Raw genomic sequence first — 19,004 nt, 5'->3', positions numbered from 1 at the left:
TTTTTTTTTTTTTTTTTTATGGATCAGATCTGCATTGTATTAGAATATGGGTTTTTAGCCTCTAGTAAGAGAAGCTTAGACTTGAACTGAAGAAGACAATTTACACTTTTAACAACATCCCAATTTAAATTAGTTACATGCATTCCTTACTAATAGTCAGTTGGAGGTTGCTAAATACCAGCTGCAGGATAGTTGAGAGAATTTAGATACACAACAAGTAAATCCAGACTATCCCAATCTGAAAGCTATGTATTTCTAATGTGAGAATATTTAATACTATGTGACTTAAGCAGCCAGCTTCAGACTGACTGTGCTTATGAGCGATTTTCTGGGTTCCTTGTCTTCTGCTTTTTGGTTTGTTCCTCAAATTTTGCCCAAGTCTGGTGCCTACCTGCTAATTGAAGTCATTGTAAATTAGAGTTTAGCTAAGTAGTAAAAACACACTGCATTTTATAGTGCTTTACTCAAGGATCCTAAAAGTGTTTTACACTTTTTGCTTTGCAGGTAGCAAAAGTATCTCTCATTACTGCTGCAATTATGCCCATTTTACAGATGAGTAAACTTGGAAAAGGTCAGAGTGGTAGTGCTGGTAAAGGAGTTTGAGTTTTGGTTCTCAGTACTCCACTTTAATGACTGAATCACATGCTTTCCTATAAAAATGTTTGGTTTTAAGTTACGAAGGTTTCTCTTGCCCTGTAGAGACATTCAGTCTGCAGCTAGATAACCTTCAGACCCTGTTTTACCTTTTGGCTTTCTGGCCAGCAGTTATGCAAACGTGCCTTCTGATGCAGTTTCTTAAATGCCATGTTTAGGGCAACTACATGACTTTTTCAGGGCTGGACGAGTGGGCAGTAATGGCAGTATACAGGTATTCTGATGGCCTTAGACCTAGAAATAGTGAGAATTGTCAAGGCAGCTGTTTCTCCCTTTTTTTCCTGGTAGCTGGTAATTTTAATTCTCCTTTAGAAATGGGAATGGCCCCTGGACTTGGCACCTTTCGAGAATGCTTTGTCCATGCTTTTATGTTAAGAATGCTCAGAATTAGACATTACAAGAGATGGTCACGCTTCCTGGAACCAGTAGTGGAACAACACGCTTTTCGCTTGATGCAGTTTCCTTCTAGAATGAAAGAAATTGCTTTTTTCACTAACAGCTGTTTGGTGGTCTAGGTGAAGTAAATGTTATCTCCAGCCACTTTCCTACTGGACTTGTCTATACATGGCATTATGCCAGTGGTTGGTGATTTTTTTTTTTTTTTTTTTTTTTTTTTTTTTTTTTTTTTTAAGGCTGTGGGCTGGAGTGACCCATTTGAGCTAGAGGTGGGTAGACAGGTGCTAGGGCCTGACACTGATGGTGAAGCCCACCATCCATGGGCTGGTTCAGATGGCTCTGTGGGCTGGAGTTGGCTCATGGGCCATAGGTTGCCAATACCTTCATTATGCCATCTCAAGTAATAGTAACTCTCCATGTTTAGCAAAGCTCTTCAGAGAGTGTAAAGCCAGATTGGACTATAAATGGTAAAGTACTTTGACCCTCATTCCTCTTCTTCCCCACTCCTGCCTGCTGGCCTTTGCTCTCTGGCTTAGTGGTTTGTGCCTTGTGGGCAGGCCCAGAAGGTTATGAGTTCAAGGCTGGAGATGTCTCCAACCCCCCGGCCCTGGCCATAGAGATGCCATGGCTTTTTTAGCTCATGAGGTCTACCAGCTATGAAACCAATTGCAGTTGTTTAAGGCAGGAGTGGGCAATTGTTTTGGGTGGAGGGCTGCTTAACAAAGTTTGGTAAGCTTTCCAGGGCCGCATGCATATCCCACCCCTTGACCATGGCCCCACCCCCTGGTTGCCATCTTGGGACTGGATGTCTCACCCCCTAAACCCTGACCTTTGCACTGGAAGTCCCTCCAAGCAGTGCCAGTGATAGAGATGGGCCAGCAGCAGCAGCCCCATGCTCTGTGCTCCCGTCCAGCTGCAGCTCTGCCCCCACCCTCGCTGCTTCCCTACCTGCTGCCTGGAGCAAGCAGGATGCCGGGGAAGCCCAGCAGGTCTTCCGCCCACAAAGGTGGGAGCGAGGCGCAATAGGACATGTTGGGGACATGTGTATATGTGGGCACCTCACTCCCACTCTCATGGGCAGAAGGGCTGGTTGGGGTACAATTCATTGGTGGGCACCACGGGCCGCATGAAAGTGCCTGGCGGGCTGGATGTGGCCCATAGGCCATATTTTGCCCACCCCTGCTCTAAGTTGTGGGGGAAACTTGCTATACCTGCTGTGTGGATGAATGACTTCAGAGCCATTGGCCCAACTGCTTTCCACCAGCAAAAAAGTTCATTAAAACTACATATGCGTTGCAGGCAGAGCTGGCAGCACTACATATGGATAAGGCTGTCTGACACTTTCCACTTGGTGTGTGTTTATATGTGCATAAAATAAAAACATATTTCATAGTTAACAAAAAAATGAGAAAACCAGGCCTTCATCAAACAGACTCAGCTCTTTCTAGAGGATGGCTTAACTTCTGAAAAGGAGGAGTGTGCTGGTTTTTGAAAGCTAGAACATTGTGGTAATCCTACATCCATTTTTTTTTCCTTCCTGCGAAACCCTGGCCTTTTATGTGTGTGATTGGCACTGGGCTTGTTTTGTGTTTAACCTTCCTAATCAGGGGAATTTAAACTTCTATTCTCCCGGCATTAGTATGGCAGTCATGGGAAATCTCAAACAAGACGGATCTTATTGCAGCAGTTGACACAAGTTGTGCTTTTATTTATTTATTTTTGATGCTGGATACTGATTAAAAGTTTCCAAGCATCCTTTTGCCACGTTATAAAGTCAGCCAGCAGAGAGCAGGGCAGCTGCTGACCAGGGGAGATGCTAGCGGACATTGGACAAGATCACAGTGGGAAGCACCAGTGTGTGTAACTCAGAAAGCTGGGAAAGGTGTAAACAGATCCCCAATTTATCTGCAGAGTGGGCTCTCCAAACACGGTTTTATTGGCCAGTGGCTCCTGCTTTACTAACCTCTAACCCTTGGTGTGCTCTGAGGTGCTACCCACCAGCCGGCCTTGTCTTTGAACCCCTCTTAGCTCCTGCCACCTCAAAGGCTCACAGTCAGATTCCTGTGTTTTGCTTGGGAACTCACCTCTCAGCAGGATGCCTGCAGCAGGGAAAACTGATCTACCCTTAGAACATAGACATATTTGAAGGCGATACCCCTGAGACTTGAAACCTATTGCTTTCTGTTTCAGGAGCTGTCCGTCACTTGTCAAGAAATGTGGCTGAACCTTCCCCCCTCTTAATAGGCAGTCATATAACTTTTGAATGTTGCCTGCAATTATATACTGATTATTTTTTTGTTTGTTTGCTTCCTCTCTGGACTGCCCTAGCTATTGCAGCAACACTTACAGAAACACAGATTGTCAGAGGTTTGGTTTTGTACAGCTAATAGAGAAGCAGGTATGTAAAGTGCAAGCTAATCCTAGTGTGGTTATCCTGAAAATGGCATTGTGGAAGTTTGTATTTGTCCTTTTTCACTGACTGTAATAAAATTTCAAATGGTCACTCATTATTACAAATGCCTTTGGGATCTAATACAATCAAACTCTGCTTCTTTTTTACATCTTAAGCCACTTCCAATGATAAGGTTCTTTTAATTGCAGCTAGAAGACAAAGTAGAGTCCATTTTTCTCTCCTGTAATTGCACTGGCTCTGTGATGTCTAGAAAAACAAACTTTTCTATTTTCTGTAATATTTAAAGTAAAAGCGAAAACTCACTGGGAGCAAAACATTTGAAACAGGCCCACTTCTTTACATTACTGATCTTTTAAGATATAAATGCATTTAATATTTTTTGCTCTTACCTTTTATTTTTGCTTCTTTACGCATTGTTTTGTTTTTCTTCGCTGGTGGTTTCTTCTGCGTGTTTTAGACCAGGGTGGGCAAAATGCGGTCTGGGTGCAGCCTGCCAGGGTATTATATGCAACCCACGGGGCCCCTAAAAAAATTAAATAATTAATATTTATCTGCTCCTGGCTGCTTGTCATGTGGCCCTCGATGGCTTGCCAAAACTCAGTAAGCGGCCCTCTGTCCGAAATAATTGCCCAACCCTGTTTTAGACCCATTCCCCCAACCAAAAGGTTTCGTAATATTTACAGGAGAAATGTATGTTACTGGCTTTGTGATTTGGATGTATTTTTTGTGTCTGTTCTGGCAGCGAGGCCAGTCTTTTAGGTACATAGGACTGCCTATGAGCCTTTTGTAAGTGCTTGTTGCAGGAGCAGTGAGACGATCTGGGTTTCTGTTGTCCCATGCATTACCTATAGCAGCATGACTATGCTATGTGGTATTCCCCATCCACATAACTCCTTTCTTGCTGTAGGCCCCCATTCCCAAAACTAGTTGGGGTGAGAAACATTGCCATAAATTTTGGAAGTTTAGACATATATTTTTAGGGGTCAAATTGGGCTTGTATTTTAAAGAACTCAGAAATGTTGCTGCTGTATAGGACAACAGGGGCACTCTTCTTTTTGCCAAGGAGTGACTTTTGTATGTAGTATTATTGCAGCTGTCGGAACAGTGCCTTTGGTCAGTGTGCAGTACAAGATAGGAATTGGGGATGAAGACTTTAAAAAAAACAAAACAAAAAACTTGGTGCAGGAAAGATTTTGTAAAACTAATTTTAACAAAAGCTCAATTGCTGTAGTGAATCATGGTGATTTGTGTTTACCGTGCAGAGTGTGTGTATTATTGTAATTCCTCATGAACTACTAAAGCCCAATTATGGGGGAGAAACCCAGGAAAAAACTGCAGTGCAAAAACCTTGAAGCAATTTGGAATGAATATCTTGGTATTAACGTGTGCTTTTAACTTCGGCTCCGTGAGTCAGCATTTGTGATGTCAGTAGTCTATAAAGAACCCCTACAAGTTTGCTCCCAGGCGACTGGTATCTGGAGGGTCAGACTAGCATTTTGACCTCTGATCTGTGTCCCTTCTGAATTGGCAACTTCAAAAAAAAAAAAAGAGAGAGAGAAAGAGGGGAGAAAGCTGTGTAGTGGGGTGGGGAATATTGTATTTCTGGGGAGGACAAATATTCTTCTTCTTAGATTAAAATGAGTATGGTATCGAATGTATTTAATCGTCTGAGTTAGTGCGCACAGTCCATTCCAATTGAAGAGATACAAAGATGTTTCATTTTAACATGCCTTGTAAAATTGTACCTAAAAGCAGCCAAAAAAAATTCTATTTCACAACCCTTAAAGATACTTGAGTCGGAATATTCATAGTCCTCAGCAAAATCTGGTCCATACCAGTAACATGCGTCTTAACCAGTGTTTTAGAGACTCAAGTTGGAGTGACAGGGAGGGAGTAGTGAAAGAGGCCTTGACCTACCCTTCGTCTTTCTGTGCCTGACATACATTGTTATAACCAAGCAGTATTGATCCAAAGCATCCTAGATAAATTACCTGAATACATTTGTGCCTGTAATGAAGGACAGCTGAGAGGACTCTTAATATAGTAAGAGTGTAAATTGGTGTTCTGTTCAACCTGTACAGGTCATCTGAAGCAATGGATTTTTACCTTCATAGGCCTTTTTACCTTCATAGGCATCTGGTTAGTTAGGCAAAGTTAAGTAAATGCAGTTCTGCTTTTGGTTTCCTGGAGTTCTGGACCTTGTGCAGTTCAGCACTGTCAGGAAACAGAACTTGGCTGTGTGTACAGAAATACTCTTAAAATATCACCAGTATATTTAATAAAATAAAACCCTTCATTAACATAGTATGTGGTGTGTAACATTTGTACAAGACACTCTTCTCATTCCTTTTTTCCTTCACTGGGTTACCAAAAGCTCAAACCAGCCTGAGTTACGATTTAGTCTTTATGTCAGAATTGAGCGCTGAATATATGACACGTTGTTTTAAGTTGCTGGTTTTAAAGGTCCTGTCTGTATAGTACTTGCATTATAACCAGCTTTTCTAAAGAATAGGTCCTTTTTGGCAACTAGCCACACCACAACCTTCTTAACTCAACTTTGAAAAACACTTTAAAGTTAATCTTGTGTAAAACATGAAAATATTTTAGAAAGCATTTCTTTGTCAGACAATCTAGCATGAGTTTACCAATACTCATTGATTTAACAGGTCTACTATTAACATTCCAATGTAATGACTTGTGCCTGGGGGAAGAGGCATTAACTTTTTACTTTCAGCAAAAATTTTCAGAAGTGACTGTTGATTCTGGATGCCTCCAATTTGAGTAACCAAATTGAAATCCCATTAAAAAGGATGATTTTCAGACAATGTTGAGTATATGTCTTTTGAAAATCAGGTTATTGAGGTTTTAGTGAACCAAAAAAATTACTAATCACTTGTTAAATTGTAGCTTGCCTTTTTCTCTTTCCTGCATCATCTGACCTATTGGGGAAAATCAGCGGGACTTCAAATTTTGAAGGCACTTTTGCAAATGGGACCTAAGCATTTTTGAAAATATTATCCAAAATCTTTCCCTGCTAGGAACAACAAATTGCCTCCTCACTCTGAATTATGTGAAATCTTACGTGACTTTCTCTCAAGCCCTACCTTCTAGAAGAAACAGAGATGATGCTGGTCACGTCTGAAGCACTTGAAGATTTCTTTTCTGTGCAGTTGCATACTGAGGAAGAGATCGATATGCAGACAGTGAGGAAGTTGCTAAATCAATGAACAAGTCATAAAAATGATGGTAGAAGTCACAGTAAAGGGAATGGAAAAATGGTAACTTAAAAGTTGAGTAGTGTGGGAATGTATGTCTGCACAGTGTAATGAATCTCAGATCTGAAAGCAGTACAGCCCTATAAGCATGTCTCCAACAAGGTTTATTAGTCCTGTTTCTGGCTGTTAGCATGGCTGTACAAGTTCCAAAAGCAGAGGAAGTTACCTTTGTATGACACTGTACTGTGGTGTATAATACAGACCTGGTACAAGTACCACTAGAGGACATGTAGTATACCAGATAGAGAAGTACCCCAAGATGACGGGTCCACTTGAGGACCTGTAACCTAAGGTGGTACGTAGCTTGGAACCAGATGGAGATAGCAGGCTGGGGAGTGTAGCCTCTGTGCTCTCTCTCTCTGCTGGAGATGAGTGGCTGTCATCAACTATTTTGTGTAAGTTCAGACCTTCAAGACATCATCTGGCAATCTTCTAATTTTGATCTCAGCTAGGTAAAATCCAGGATATATATTTCTTATGCCTTGCCTACATATTTAACAAAGGGCAGAAGGCTGCTCTAGTTACTTATCGTAGTAGTACTGGCTGGCTAAATGGTAGGTTTAAACCAGGAGTGGACAAGATGGCCAATCTGGCCAGCAGCTGGACTTCATTTCCTATGATCAGTAATCATTTCCCAGCTGCCCCTCCCCGCATGTCTGAGGCCATTCTCCATAGAGACCCTAGCCGCTACAGGTGAAAGAAAAAGGATGGGGTTGCCATGGAAACCAGTTCCAGCTGTGCTGGCAGGGCGCATGGCAGACCAGGGCAGGGGGCTGCTCCGGAGCCGCTGGGATCTTGCAATGGGGGCAGCTTGCTCTGGAGCCAGGGCAGAGCTACGATCTGCAGCCTGCATGCTCCAGGCAGGGGTGCACAGGCCGGGGATCATGGCTCTGCCCCTGCTCTAAACCAGGCTGTCACCACTGCAAGGAGCTGGGGCAGAGCTGCGATCAGCGGCCTGCACATGCCTGCTCGGAGCATGCGGGCTGCACATCACAGCTTTGCCAGCTCCTTGCAGCAATGACAGCCTAGTCTGGCACAGGGGCAGAGCTGCAATCCCCTGCTCGTGTGCCCCCGCCCAGAGCATGCAGGCTGCAGAGCAAGCTGCCCCAATTGCAAGATCCCAGCGGCTCCAGAGCAGCCTCCTGTCCTGCCGCATGCCCTGCCAGCATGGCTGGGGCTGGTCTCCGTGGCAACCCCAGCCTTGCAGCTGTGGCTGGGGTCTCCAGGGAGACTGGCCCCAGCTATGCACAGGGGCGACTGGGAAATGGAGTTCACTGTTGACCAGAACCAGCCTGCGAGCCAGACTTTGCCTGCCCCTAGTTTAAAAGACTTGGTCTTTTATGGAAACTAGGAAGAAACTTTTTGGCTAATCCACGCAGAAATTTCAGGTCTTTGCAAACAGTAAAGCCTCTCAGTACTTCAGTTAAGTAGATATTACACACATTGGGCAGATGATGAAGCAGAAGCAAAAAATGATTTGCCAGATGTTAAGCAGTGAATACATGGAAGATTAAGGCGAGATAGTTTTCCACTTCAGTATTTTTAGCAACTAGGTTATACTTCTTCCTTTTGCCAAAGCTTTCCAAGCCTCCTTGCTAATGGAGTAAAAACCTACGGCAATTGTATTGGAAAGACCATATAAAAGGAGAGCAGTTAAAGTAGAGTAACCTCAACCAGTGTGAAAATGGCAACACTTCAAGGCCTCGTAAACTTTTTCAAATGTGACACTTTAGGAGCACTTGGCTCCTACGGTGGGGCAAAATCTTACAACATCATGGCGCCTGACCTGTAGGTTGGGAGAATTGGTCCTTTATGGGTAGTTAACTTTTACTGCTTTCTTCCATACCTGTTTCCCCCCTGCCTTTTCTTTCTTTGCTGACATTCCCCATTTCCACCAAATCCTGGGCTGGCTTAAATAATAGAAAATTGGAAGGTTTTCTTCATGAATCAAGGGGAGCTATGTTTTGTTGATCTCATAATATTCCTTTCTTGGCTCGTACCTGGTGTCTTTCTTTTCACGAAGTAATCAGAAAATTTGCATTGCTCTTTCTTGCACTCTACACCGAAGCACCATTAGTGGCATTAACACTAGGACTTATAAATGTTTTATGAATGGTCTGTGTAATCTGATGCTGTGCTGGCTTGTAAAGAGTTTAGGAAGAGATGCTGGGCCCCCAAGTGTGTTTATTTCTAAGAAAAATAACACCTTGCCTAAATAAATGTTTCTTGCAGTGAATGGGCAATCCTCTTGCTGCAAGCTGTTTTTCTTGAAAATAGCTGTACATGCGTCTGGCCTTTGCATCTGATTATTGCAGTGATGGGTGTACTTATACCTGATGAATTCAAACCCCTTAGTTTTTCTGCAGTCCACCTGAATAAAGTCATAGAACTGGAGCCACAAAGAAAGTTCTCATTGGCTTTGGGTGCTTTGTGAGCTTGCTCAAAGGGAATCAAGATTTCCTGTGCACCATGCATCAATGAACAGTAACCCCCTTCTTTTTAGCTTAGTAACAATGTTTTATATATACTTATTAGGGCCTTAATATTATTCCCAATAATACAAACTTTGCTAGAAATGGTACTGGTTGATTGTAGGATGACTGTGAGCTGCCAGTGTTAGGCTGGCATCAAAAAGGCTAATGTGATTCTGGGAGTTTAGGCAGGGGATATTCAGTAGGCAGGGAAACACTAGTACCACTGTACACAGCACTGATGTGACATGATTCTGGTCATCAGTGCAGTTGCATAGTGCTTTGAAAGAAGTACAAAGCAGGGCCACTGAGATGCATAAGGGAATGGAGGATCTGTCTGATGAGATTAGAGGCTTGTTCTGTTTAGCAAGAATTTAGAGGGGATATGGTTACATTTTATAAATCATAGCGAATATTGTGGAAGGGGAGAGCTTAGGCTAAAGACCCTTTCAGCTTAGACTAAAGATTTTATGACTACAACTTCATTGTTTAGAAGTTAGGTTAGAAATTAGGAGTTTTCTAACTAATAAGAGGAGTGATGTCCTGAAATGGTCTGCTGAGCAGAGCAGATGAGGCAAAGAAGCTGAAATACTTCAAGATGGAACTGAAGAGTTTGACTGGAATAGTATGCTAGATTTTGGTGTTTGGGGCTTTCTAATGAATGCATATGATGTATGGATTCAAGGATTGCAATCCTAGCGTTATGGCTGAAAGGAAACTTTCTCTAGGAGGAATCTGGCCATCATATGCTTGAGAGCTTGTCTGTAGGGGCTAGGAAAGAATATTTTTCTTTCATGAATGTTTTATTGGTTTCTAGAGTATTTTTGGCTTTCCTCTGAAGTATTAAACATTGGTCATAGCTAAGTCGAGATGTTTTTACTGGTGTTCCTGCCAATACTTAAAAATGTTGTAGGTTCCTAGTTATAGGGTCTTGCCCTTATGCTCAGGGGCATACTAATCGCTAATTTGGAGTCAGGAAGGATTCCCACCCGCATGTGAGATTGGCAATGACTGTATGGGTTTTGCCTTTTTCTATGGCATGAGGCATGCTTCTTTTCCTAGATGTATTTTAACTCCCAAGTATATCTCCACTAATTTTTTCTCTGTCTCAATAGTGGCATGCCATAACATGGCATTGTCCTTATTTCCCCTATTTTTATCTGCCATGCCAGCATGGCGTAAGATGTTTTTGGTGTGTTTTGTCTTGTAACGGTGGTTTTCAAGGGTTTGGTGGGGGACAATTTTTTAAGCATTTTGAATACAGTCATTTTGTAGTACCTCTTAGATCTGAGGTACTATACAGGCACGAACCAATATACTAAAAACACGCTGACTTTGCAATAATTAGTCTTCCAGTTTCATAGTTGAGGTAACAGAAGTAGAACATTGAAGTGGTTTGTCCAAAGGTGCAGAGAGAGTTGGTATTAGAGCCAAGAGTACAACTCAAACTTTTCTGATTTTTTTTTTGGTTTTGTGGCCAGACCAAGTTACTATGCTATTACGTGACTGGCTGTGTCTTCCTGATCTAGTTTCTTATTCTTTCTTTTGTCTTGGTAATGCAAACTTTACACTTGCATACGCTGTAGAGTAGAAATTATTTTGATTGAAAAAATGCTCCCTAGTAGAAAATTGTTCCTCATATGCTCAGTAACTTACCATGTTGGATAGGAGGGAATAGCTACTCATGGTAATCAGTTCTGTTTTATAAAAGCAAACAAGGTGGGAAGGAAGTAATGAGACCTTGAAACATCTGTTTGGAGACTTGCAATCCCCTTAGAAGGTTTTGAGTTCTGCCTTAAAGAAACACAACTCTGAAGAATTACAACCAAGTGTGGAAACATTTTCTAGCTCTTTCCCCAAAATTAATAATTACATAAATATTAGTCTATAAAGAGTAAATTCCCTCCGCCCTCTTCTCCCGCCTTGTTTCTGGTGTGAGGATGTAACTCTGCCTGACATTGCAAACATTCTTGCAGCAAAAGGAAGCTGTGTGAGATTAATTCCTGCTGCAGCCAACAGGAGGGAGAGAAGGTCTATATAGATCCTGTCTATCTGTATTTGTCTAGAGGGGTTGGTTATAGAGGTAACAATCACAAATCAAACTGTACCAATAAAAATTCACTGAATTAAGGGAAATGGTATGCTCTACCACTTAGTGACACTGAAATAGCACAGGATGCTACAGTTGCTTGGCATTTAACCCTTGCTGCCATTGTACATCCAGAGGCTATATACAATTTTTTTTTAGCAATTAATTTCCCTTTTACAATGTTGGTTTGCTAAACTGTCAGTGGGCAGATGAAATATAAAACCTGTGACTAGTTGGTTGTTAAAGATTTCAGAAGAGAAGGACTTCTGGGTCAGATATAGGGTTTTTTTCTGCCCCTGGTTTTTGTTTGGGTTCTTATGTAAGTCGCTTGTTACTTTGCATCTCTATGATTGATTTCAGGTATGTGAAACGGGGATACTTTGTCCTGGCTTATGGGGGCTGTGAGGATTATTCAATGTTTGTAAAGTATTTTGGAACAAATTCCTCTAATTGCTTCAGTTACCTTCATAATATTTCTCCACTTTCAGGCATTGGACAGATTTCACATTTGAAGCAAATGACAAGTGGACAGACATACATGTCCTAAGAAGTGCTCTAAAAATGGCTAAAGTGCTCCAAACATGACCCCAGCTGAAATACAAATTTTGAAGCACTTCCATTTATGTGTGTGAGGTCCACTGAATATGACAGGGTCTTGTCAGACAGCCAGTGAATGTTTCTGAGCACTTCAGTGTCCATGGCAATCTCTCCAACCCCTAGAACTGGAGAGCAGAAGTCCCTGCTTTTGTCTCTGCATGTCTCCCAGTTCCAGTGGAGGGAGGGGGGTGAAACTTCTTGTCTCCCAGTTCCTGCCATCCTCAGAAATCTCTGGAGCCTGAGCTAAGTAGTCCAGCTAAGGCTGGAAAAAATGATTCTTTGTATGATCTTCAGGCTCTGGAACTGGAAGATCAGAGACTGAGTGCCCCAACTGCTCCAAGTCAGAGATGAATTTGCAGCACTTCAGATATATATCTGTTCACGGACTTGGGTGTGCAGTTTTCTTTTGGACCCTACATTCTGTTATAGTGTTGCTTTGGCCTTTTATCCAGCTGGAAACTTCTAACCAAGAAACAACTGTGGTGTATGAAATGATTTGGCCTTCGCTTACAAGGTGCTTTGGGTCCTCTCCAGGTGAAAAGTGCTGTTAAAAATTTAATTGTACAAGCCCACCTGCCTCTTGAATATAAGTTTTTGAATGTTCTTAGGTTGTGAGGTGTGTGATTATTGTTCCCTCCACGTAATAGGATAAAAATAATGCTCTAGGTGAAGCTGTCATTGCCTCATTCTATAATCACTTCTTTGCTGAGTAAAGGACTGATTGTTTTTTGTACTATTGAAGGTTTTTTTATACTGAAATATAAAAGTGAAGAATCTGATTGACAAGTTGCCTGTAGAGTGGAGTGCTGAGGATAAGAACTTGGCAGCATATTCCCATTTTCTTTTAAATCACGTAGCTAATACTCAAAACAATGCACGGAAGGGTGCTGTTACTTGGGAACAGCAATGAGTCTGCATATGAGCTTGTATCCTCACCACCTGTAGCAGTAAAACCATAGATTGATTATATTAGTACATACTGCTGTTCAGTTGAAGAATCCCAAAGGGCTTTACAAATTGTGCTTACAGGAATCACTTTTTCCTGTACCAAAGAACATCCACGTGTAAGTTGGAATGTACCAGCTGTTTAGCATTGGACAACAGCACAAAGGATTGTCCAAGGAAGATCTCATATGTGGTAGCTTATCATTAAAGCTGGCCTTTCTGCATGCATAAAAAGTGTCCAGTAGCATAAAATAGCACTATTCCAGCTCTGTGTGTTATCCTTAATTTTGTTTTCTAGCTCTGCAAGCTTCTTGTACAGCTAGTGCATCTGAAAATGTCTTGCCTTTCACTTGTATTACCACTCAGGCCTGCATACTCTTGCACGCTGATACTGAACCTTAGGGGAATCCTAAATTGAGTTACCTTCTAGATATTTCAAGGTGCTGGAGATCCCTGCAGAAACAATTAAGTCCAGGAAATTCTCTTTTATTGAGTCAGCATAGTTGAACTATGATTATTGACAAAGTGTGTTTCCCTTTGTTTTGGTTGTGGGTTTTGGGGATCACTTTATGACCTTTGTTTTTCAAAAAGTAACCGTGGGGGTGCGTCTAATGCAGAATCACCTCAGTGAATGCATTCATTGCCAAACCCTGCACCCAGGGGTTTTCATTGCATAAAAATTGGATCGGTATTGAAACTTGTCATGCATGGTCTCAGCCTAGAGATGACTCATCTGTTAAAGTCTGTATATTTTTCTCTTTGACTGTCACATTTGTTTTTAAAAGAGCTTCAGATTAGCATTCAACTTCATACAAGCCCCATGGTTGTGTTGTAAAATTGCCAGGAAAAAGTACTGCAACTAATTTGCATCTACAAACATTTTTATTTCAAAATAAGTGTTACTATTTGCTTGCATTTCTGTTTCCTTTATAGGCGACTATTGATGCTCCTGAATCATAGCGTATGTGACAGAAGTCACCAGGACCTTTGACGCATACGGCTAGGCAGGAGTATGGAGGGGTGGAGGCCGCCTGGACCTTCCATCCTCCTTTAGGCCACTGAGCCTCTATCCAGTGGCCAGACCAAGTCTAGACATTCAGTGCCTTGATGGCTGTAGTTATATGCCAGCCTGGGAATTGAACCCAGGTCTCGTAGATGGCAGTGTTTCTACCACTGAACCACAACAGCAGATTATTTCCTTTGTAGATGAATAGAAGTTAGCTTGTTTGATGGAGTTTACCAGCAGTAGAAACAGTGTGTCAGCTTTTCCTCATGCTGCAGTTGAAAGACCCAGAAGTAAACTCTATGATTTCCATTGGCTTTCAGGCTGCACTTGAGTTCCTCTGAATTAGAGAAACCAAATAGAACAATAAATTACCGTATGCTGTGGTTAGACTACTTTTGACATTTTGAGGGGATAAAATTGGTGATAAGTATGAAAGAAACTTGGCCTTTTCAAGTATTTGCTTGGAGTCTTTTTCTAGTCATATATCCACAGATGCAGTGAAATGTTTTCCTCTTAATTTTTTGGCTGCAATGTTCTGAAGTCTCTGGGCTCTGTGGAAACATTGCTAGGTCCCAAGAACCTGCCGCCTCATTTCATTTCCACCTGATTTGTCATTGAGCAGATTGTGTATGACAAATGAAAACTGATTGTGAGACATCAGGTCTCTGGAGGTACAGGATTTGAAAATGCATTTTGTTCTTTCGTTGCAGGCAAGATGGTTCTGGGAAGCTTATTTTCGGTCAGTGAAAGCAATTGCTTTGGCGACCCTTCAGATTATCAATGACAGGATCTACCCATATGCTGCCATATCTTATGAAGAATGGAACGATCCCCCAGCTATTGTAAGTAGAATAAATTCCTATGGCTTAGTCATAAAGTTTTATGCTCGCAGGAACTCGCTGAGCTATGTGCTATGAAACTGGGTAATATTGTTCCACAGATGTTTGTGGTATTTGTAATTGGTACAGATACAATTAATATATTTTTATGGCAGCTGACCAAAATCGTTGATAAGCCTTTTTGAGCCTGATTGTCAAATGCAAATTTTAGTCTGTGCTATTTTTATATTTCATTTATGTTTGTATTTCACTTGGCTGTTTTTGTTAAATTTTGTGTTTAACTCAGTGCCCTTAAAAGTGGAAAACTACAGTGATAACAATGACACATGTCATATAATGTAGGTAAGCTCTCCAGCCTTCCTTTCCATAGTCTGCAGAAATACCGCCTCCATTCTAGCTTGCAGTTTTCTTGTACTATTTTCATTCTCCACATAGTTCAAGGAATGGATGCTCTCCCTGATATTCTAGCCTACAACTCCTTTGCACAGTACGTAACAATCAACTTGAATGTGTTGCTGTTTTTTTTTTCTTTTTAATTAAACAGACTGACTTCCCTTGTCGCTTGTACCTAGCATTATCAGGAAGAAGTGCTAATATAATGATTTACATGTTGCACCACACATCCCCGTTCTGCTTTCTTCTACTGCAGAATCCTGAAAATAAATTCATCTCACAATTCTGAGTGTCAAAATATAAAGACACATTTTTACTTTTTTTTTCTATCTAAAGTATTCTCCAAGCGCTGAGCTAGTAAGTTGGCATTGGGACCATTTTCAGCAACACAAAAGAAAATTTAGGATTAGCCTTCTCATATTAATGTCCGTAGATGGATGGTGAGTGACCTCTGAGTATTGAAGGAGTGCAAGATGATTGCTACGTATTCTTAGGAAGATTGGTAGGTGAGCACGACGCTTGCAGGTGTTTATGATGCAGATTGAAGGAGGCAGATAATGAAAATTAAGAGGATCAGAACATTTTAAAGTCCTATTTGGATTGATTTTATGAAGAAAGAATCCTCCAACACGCAGCTTTTTTTTCATTGTAGAAGACAAAAGGGAGCTTTGGAATTAAAGGACCTAGAAATGGCCTTTTCCTAGCTCTTTTGCTATTATACTGCCCATTCACTACAGTGGAAATAGCTTTCACTGTGGGGGGACATTTTGGCCCTTGTGATATTTACCTCCCATTCCTTTGCTCCCCAAGGTATAGTTAGAAAAATTACTGCACATTTATTCTTTTATCCCACAGGCTCCTAGAGTGCTCTACAGGGTCATTCCCCAAATAAAAAATTCAGCCACTTCTGGTGTGTAACACTGAAATTGTACAGCAACACACCATAGCAGTATGTAACTCTATAGTATAAATAAACAGGAATATACCATATCCCCTTGAAACTGCAGAGAGAACTTAAGAAGGCTGAATGTAATTAGCCAAACTGGAATTTGTCCAGGACAGTGGAGTTAACACTTCATACCATGACTATTTCTTGCCCGCAAATGGTCAGTTCCTTGGTGGTTTTATGTCTCAGCTGAAAGAATTTGATGTTTATCCTAGTCTATGAAAATTGCTAACAACATACATGAGTTCATTTCTTTCTTCAATATGGAACAGAATGTCATAAAAAACGTTCTTTATGAGCTGCATAAGCTCTGCATTAGCCAGCTACACTTAGTGATTACAGCCCTTTCAGGGTCAGAGAGAGAAAATGCAATTCAGATCATGAGTTGTTCTGTGAATTTAATTTCTCTTACACAAATGCATGTGAGCATACATTCTTGTGCATGTGCCTCCTCATGCACAAGCCCTTGTGCACACACTCGTGCACTCACACACACAGGCTTGTAACATCCATGTCTGGGTTTGATAAGTAGCTATCTTAGTCTTCTTTGCATGTATAAAAATGTCATTCGTTCAGTCACATTTATTTAACATGTTAAAGGCTGCAACTTTTGACCCTTACTCCCAAAGTAGTAGCAAATAAACTGGAACCTTCAGTAGCCATGACTTATTCTTGGTGAAAATTTTTGCTTTAGATATATTTTATTTCTTGAAGGTCAGCTTATTTACTGTTGCAGTCTACTAGGGAACCTCCTCTGCAGCTAATTTATAATTTTGGGCACTTTGGGAGGTAAGTGTGTACACAGAGCCTACCAGTCAAATTAATAAATCATTGAGCCCTTGTTTTCAAGTAGTTGTCCTGTCCAGTTGTCAGAATGCCACAGATGGTTTCTGCTTGTCAAGAGAATTAATGTAAATGTGTGTACACTTGAGATGTAAGTGTATTTCTCATCTAACTTTGTGCCCAACATACACATAACAACACTTTTAGAATTTCTGATTAGCCTTGGTAGGAAATAATAAGTGCATTTGTGCACAGGGAGACCTTACAGAATATCTTCTAGGATAGTGAAGGATGGCCATCATAAATGCTGATCCAGATATGAAAATACAGTGAGGGATTAAACAATGCCTGGAATATGTTCTCTGCTTACAAGTTAGTAGCAGTATTTAGGTATATACGGAGTTCAAGCCTGAATTTACAGCAAATATCCTCAGACTGATAACCTCAGAATTCTGTTAGTCCAAGTCTGTGACTATAGCTTAATTTTAGTCTCTAAGGTATAGTTAACAGTTAATGGGGGCAACAACTGCAAGTTGCTATTAATACTGTAATGAAATATGCAGTCTGGATACATGCAGTAAATTCCCCTTCAGTTAATGTTTTCCAGGGTTTTTACTGAGTCTGCAAACTTTTTACTGATAGTCTGCAAAATTTTTTAATAACATATATTTTATATAATGTAAATGTAACCCTTTTGCCAGGTCCTGAACAAGGGCTGGGTTCATATTTTGAGGTTTAACACCGAACAGTTTTGTTGTAAATAAAAATGTGTAGATCAGTTAAGAAAGAAAAAAAAGAGGTTGGCAACCCTGCTTGACTGCAGCAGTGGCTTTACACCATGTTCCCCCACTCCAGGGGTTCCACACTCACCCCTATACCCTGATTCCCCTGCACCCTGCACCATGTTGGTGCCCCCCTCAGCCTTATCCCCACCAGCCTTGCTTCCCTATTCTGGCACAGATTCCCAAAGAAGGACTACCATTTGTCTACCTGTGACCCAGTGGTCTTACAAGCAAGCAGTGGGACACAGTAGAAGCAGCATGTGGCTTGGGGAGGGGGCCACTGGGGCTAAAAAGCCTTGAGAGAATGCTCCCTGCAGGGTGCTGCACTCCCACTCATGCCAGGTGACACTGTTCTGTTCTGTCTGTTCTTCAGCATCCATCCTTGTTTAGAGACAAAGCTTCAATCAAGCTCATGTTTGCTTAGGTTTTTTTTTTTTATGGAGGGCTCCATTTTTATAGGCTTTAGATAGGTGTTTTAGCCTGTTTTTTTATTGACTGTCTGTAAATATACAGACTGTTGGCAAAACTGCTGGCTTCTGTTCTCAGAATTCACCATCCATGTTTCTGCTACAAATATCAGCTGACTCAGTCTGATTCTCTTCTCCTCCTTTTCCTCCTCCTGGATCTCTCTGTGCTTGATTTTTCAAGTGAACCAAGCAGTAAATGGATTATTGTAATCTCATTATGTAGTTTAGGCAGGACCATGGAGTGACAGCTGGAGAAGGATGGTCAGAGGCAATCAGGTATTCTGTGGGTGTGTGAATGGAAAGTTCAGAGAGGGATGTAGCCATTTTGAGTGAAGTGCATAGCGCTGGTTCAGTGGCACCTGAGACTAGCCCCATATGGCAGTGGCAGCAGGCATCTGGGACCAGTCGTTATGTGCCACGTGCAGTACATGGGTCCAATCTGAGCAGGGTGGATTAAAATCAACTATTTAAAGAAAAATTAAAAATTGGATTTTATATTTAAATGAGATTTCCTTATATATATATATTTTTAAGATGCTTTTTTTGAAAAACTAACCCTATATAAAGATAGCTTTAATTTAAGATATGTTAAAGCTCAAACATGTCATCATAGAATTCTGATTATATACTATAGGGATTATAACTTTTAATTTATATACTTTTAATTATATACTGTTTGAGACCATATATTCATGTAACCCTTTTAGAAAAGTTTTATAGATAGGTCACAACAGGCCATGGACTATATTAGGGGCCCAATCATATGGGGTTCCCAGAGGCTTCTCTTATAGATTAGATTAAAGAAAGCCACTCTACCCAATGAGACTCAGTGTTCATCCCATTAAGCATCTCTGCGATGCATAGTTTCAAACTGTGGATTTGTCTCTCCAGAAATAACATCCTTGTTAACAGCAGTATATGGAGATGAGAGATAGCGGCCCTGATTAC

At 41.1% G+C, this 19,004-nt stretch overlaps 1 protein-coding gene across 1 annotated transcript in view; it reads left to right on the top strand.

Moving 5' to 3' along the window:
- EXT2 (exostosin glycosyltransferase 2) overlaps positions 1 to 19,004 on the top strand; it is a 108,888-nt gene that overhangs the window by 33,472 nt on the left and 56,412 nt on the right. Inside the window, exon 7 of the mRNA XM_019519361.1 lies at positions 14,557 to 14,688. Within this exon, the coding sequence (XP_019374906.1) occupies positions 14,557 to 14,688 (132 nt within the window). The remainder of the gene's footprint in view (positions 1 to 14,556; positions 14,689 to 19,004) is intronic.

This window comes from Gavialis gangeticus, unplaced genomic scaffold, assembly GCF_001723915.1.
Source record: "Gavialis gangeticus isolate Ggan-Ray unplaced genomic scaffold, GavGan_comp1, whole genome shotgun sequence".
Lineage (NCBI taxonomy): Eukaryota > Metazoa > Chordata > Crocodylia > Gavialidae > Gavialis > Gavialis gangeticus.
The sequence above is the reverse complement of the archived record's forward strand: the minus strand, read 5'-3'. Positions and strand labels throughout refer to the sequence as shown.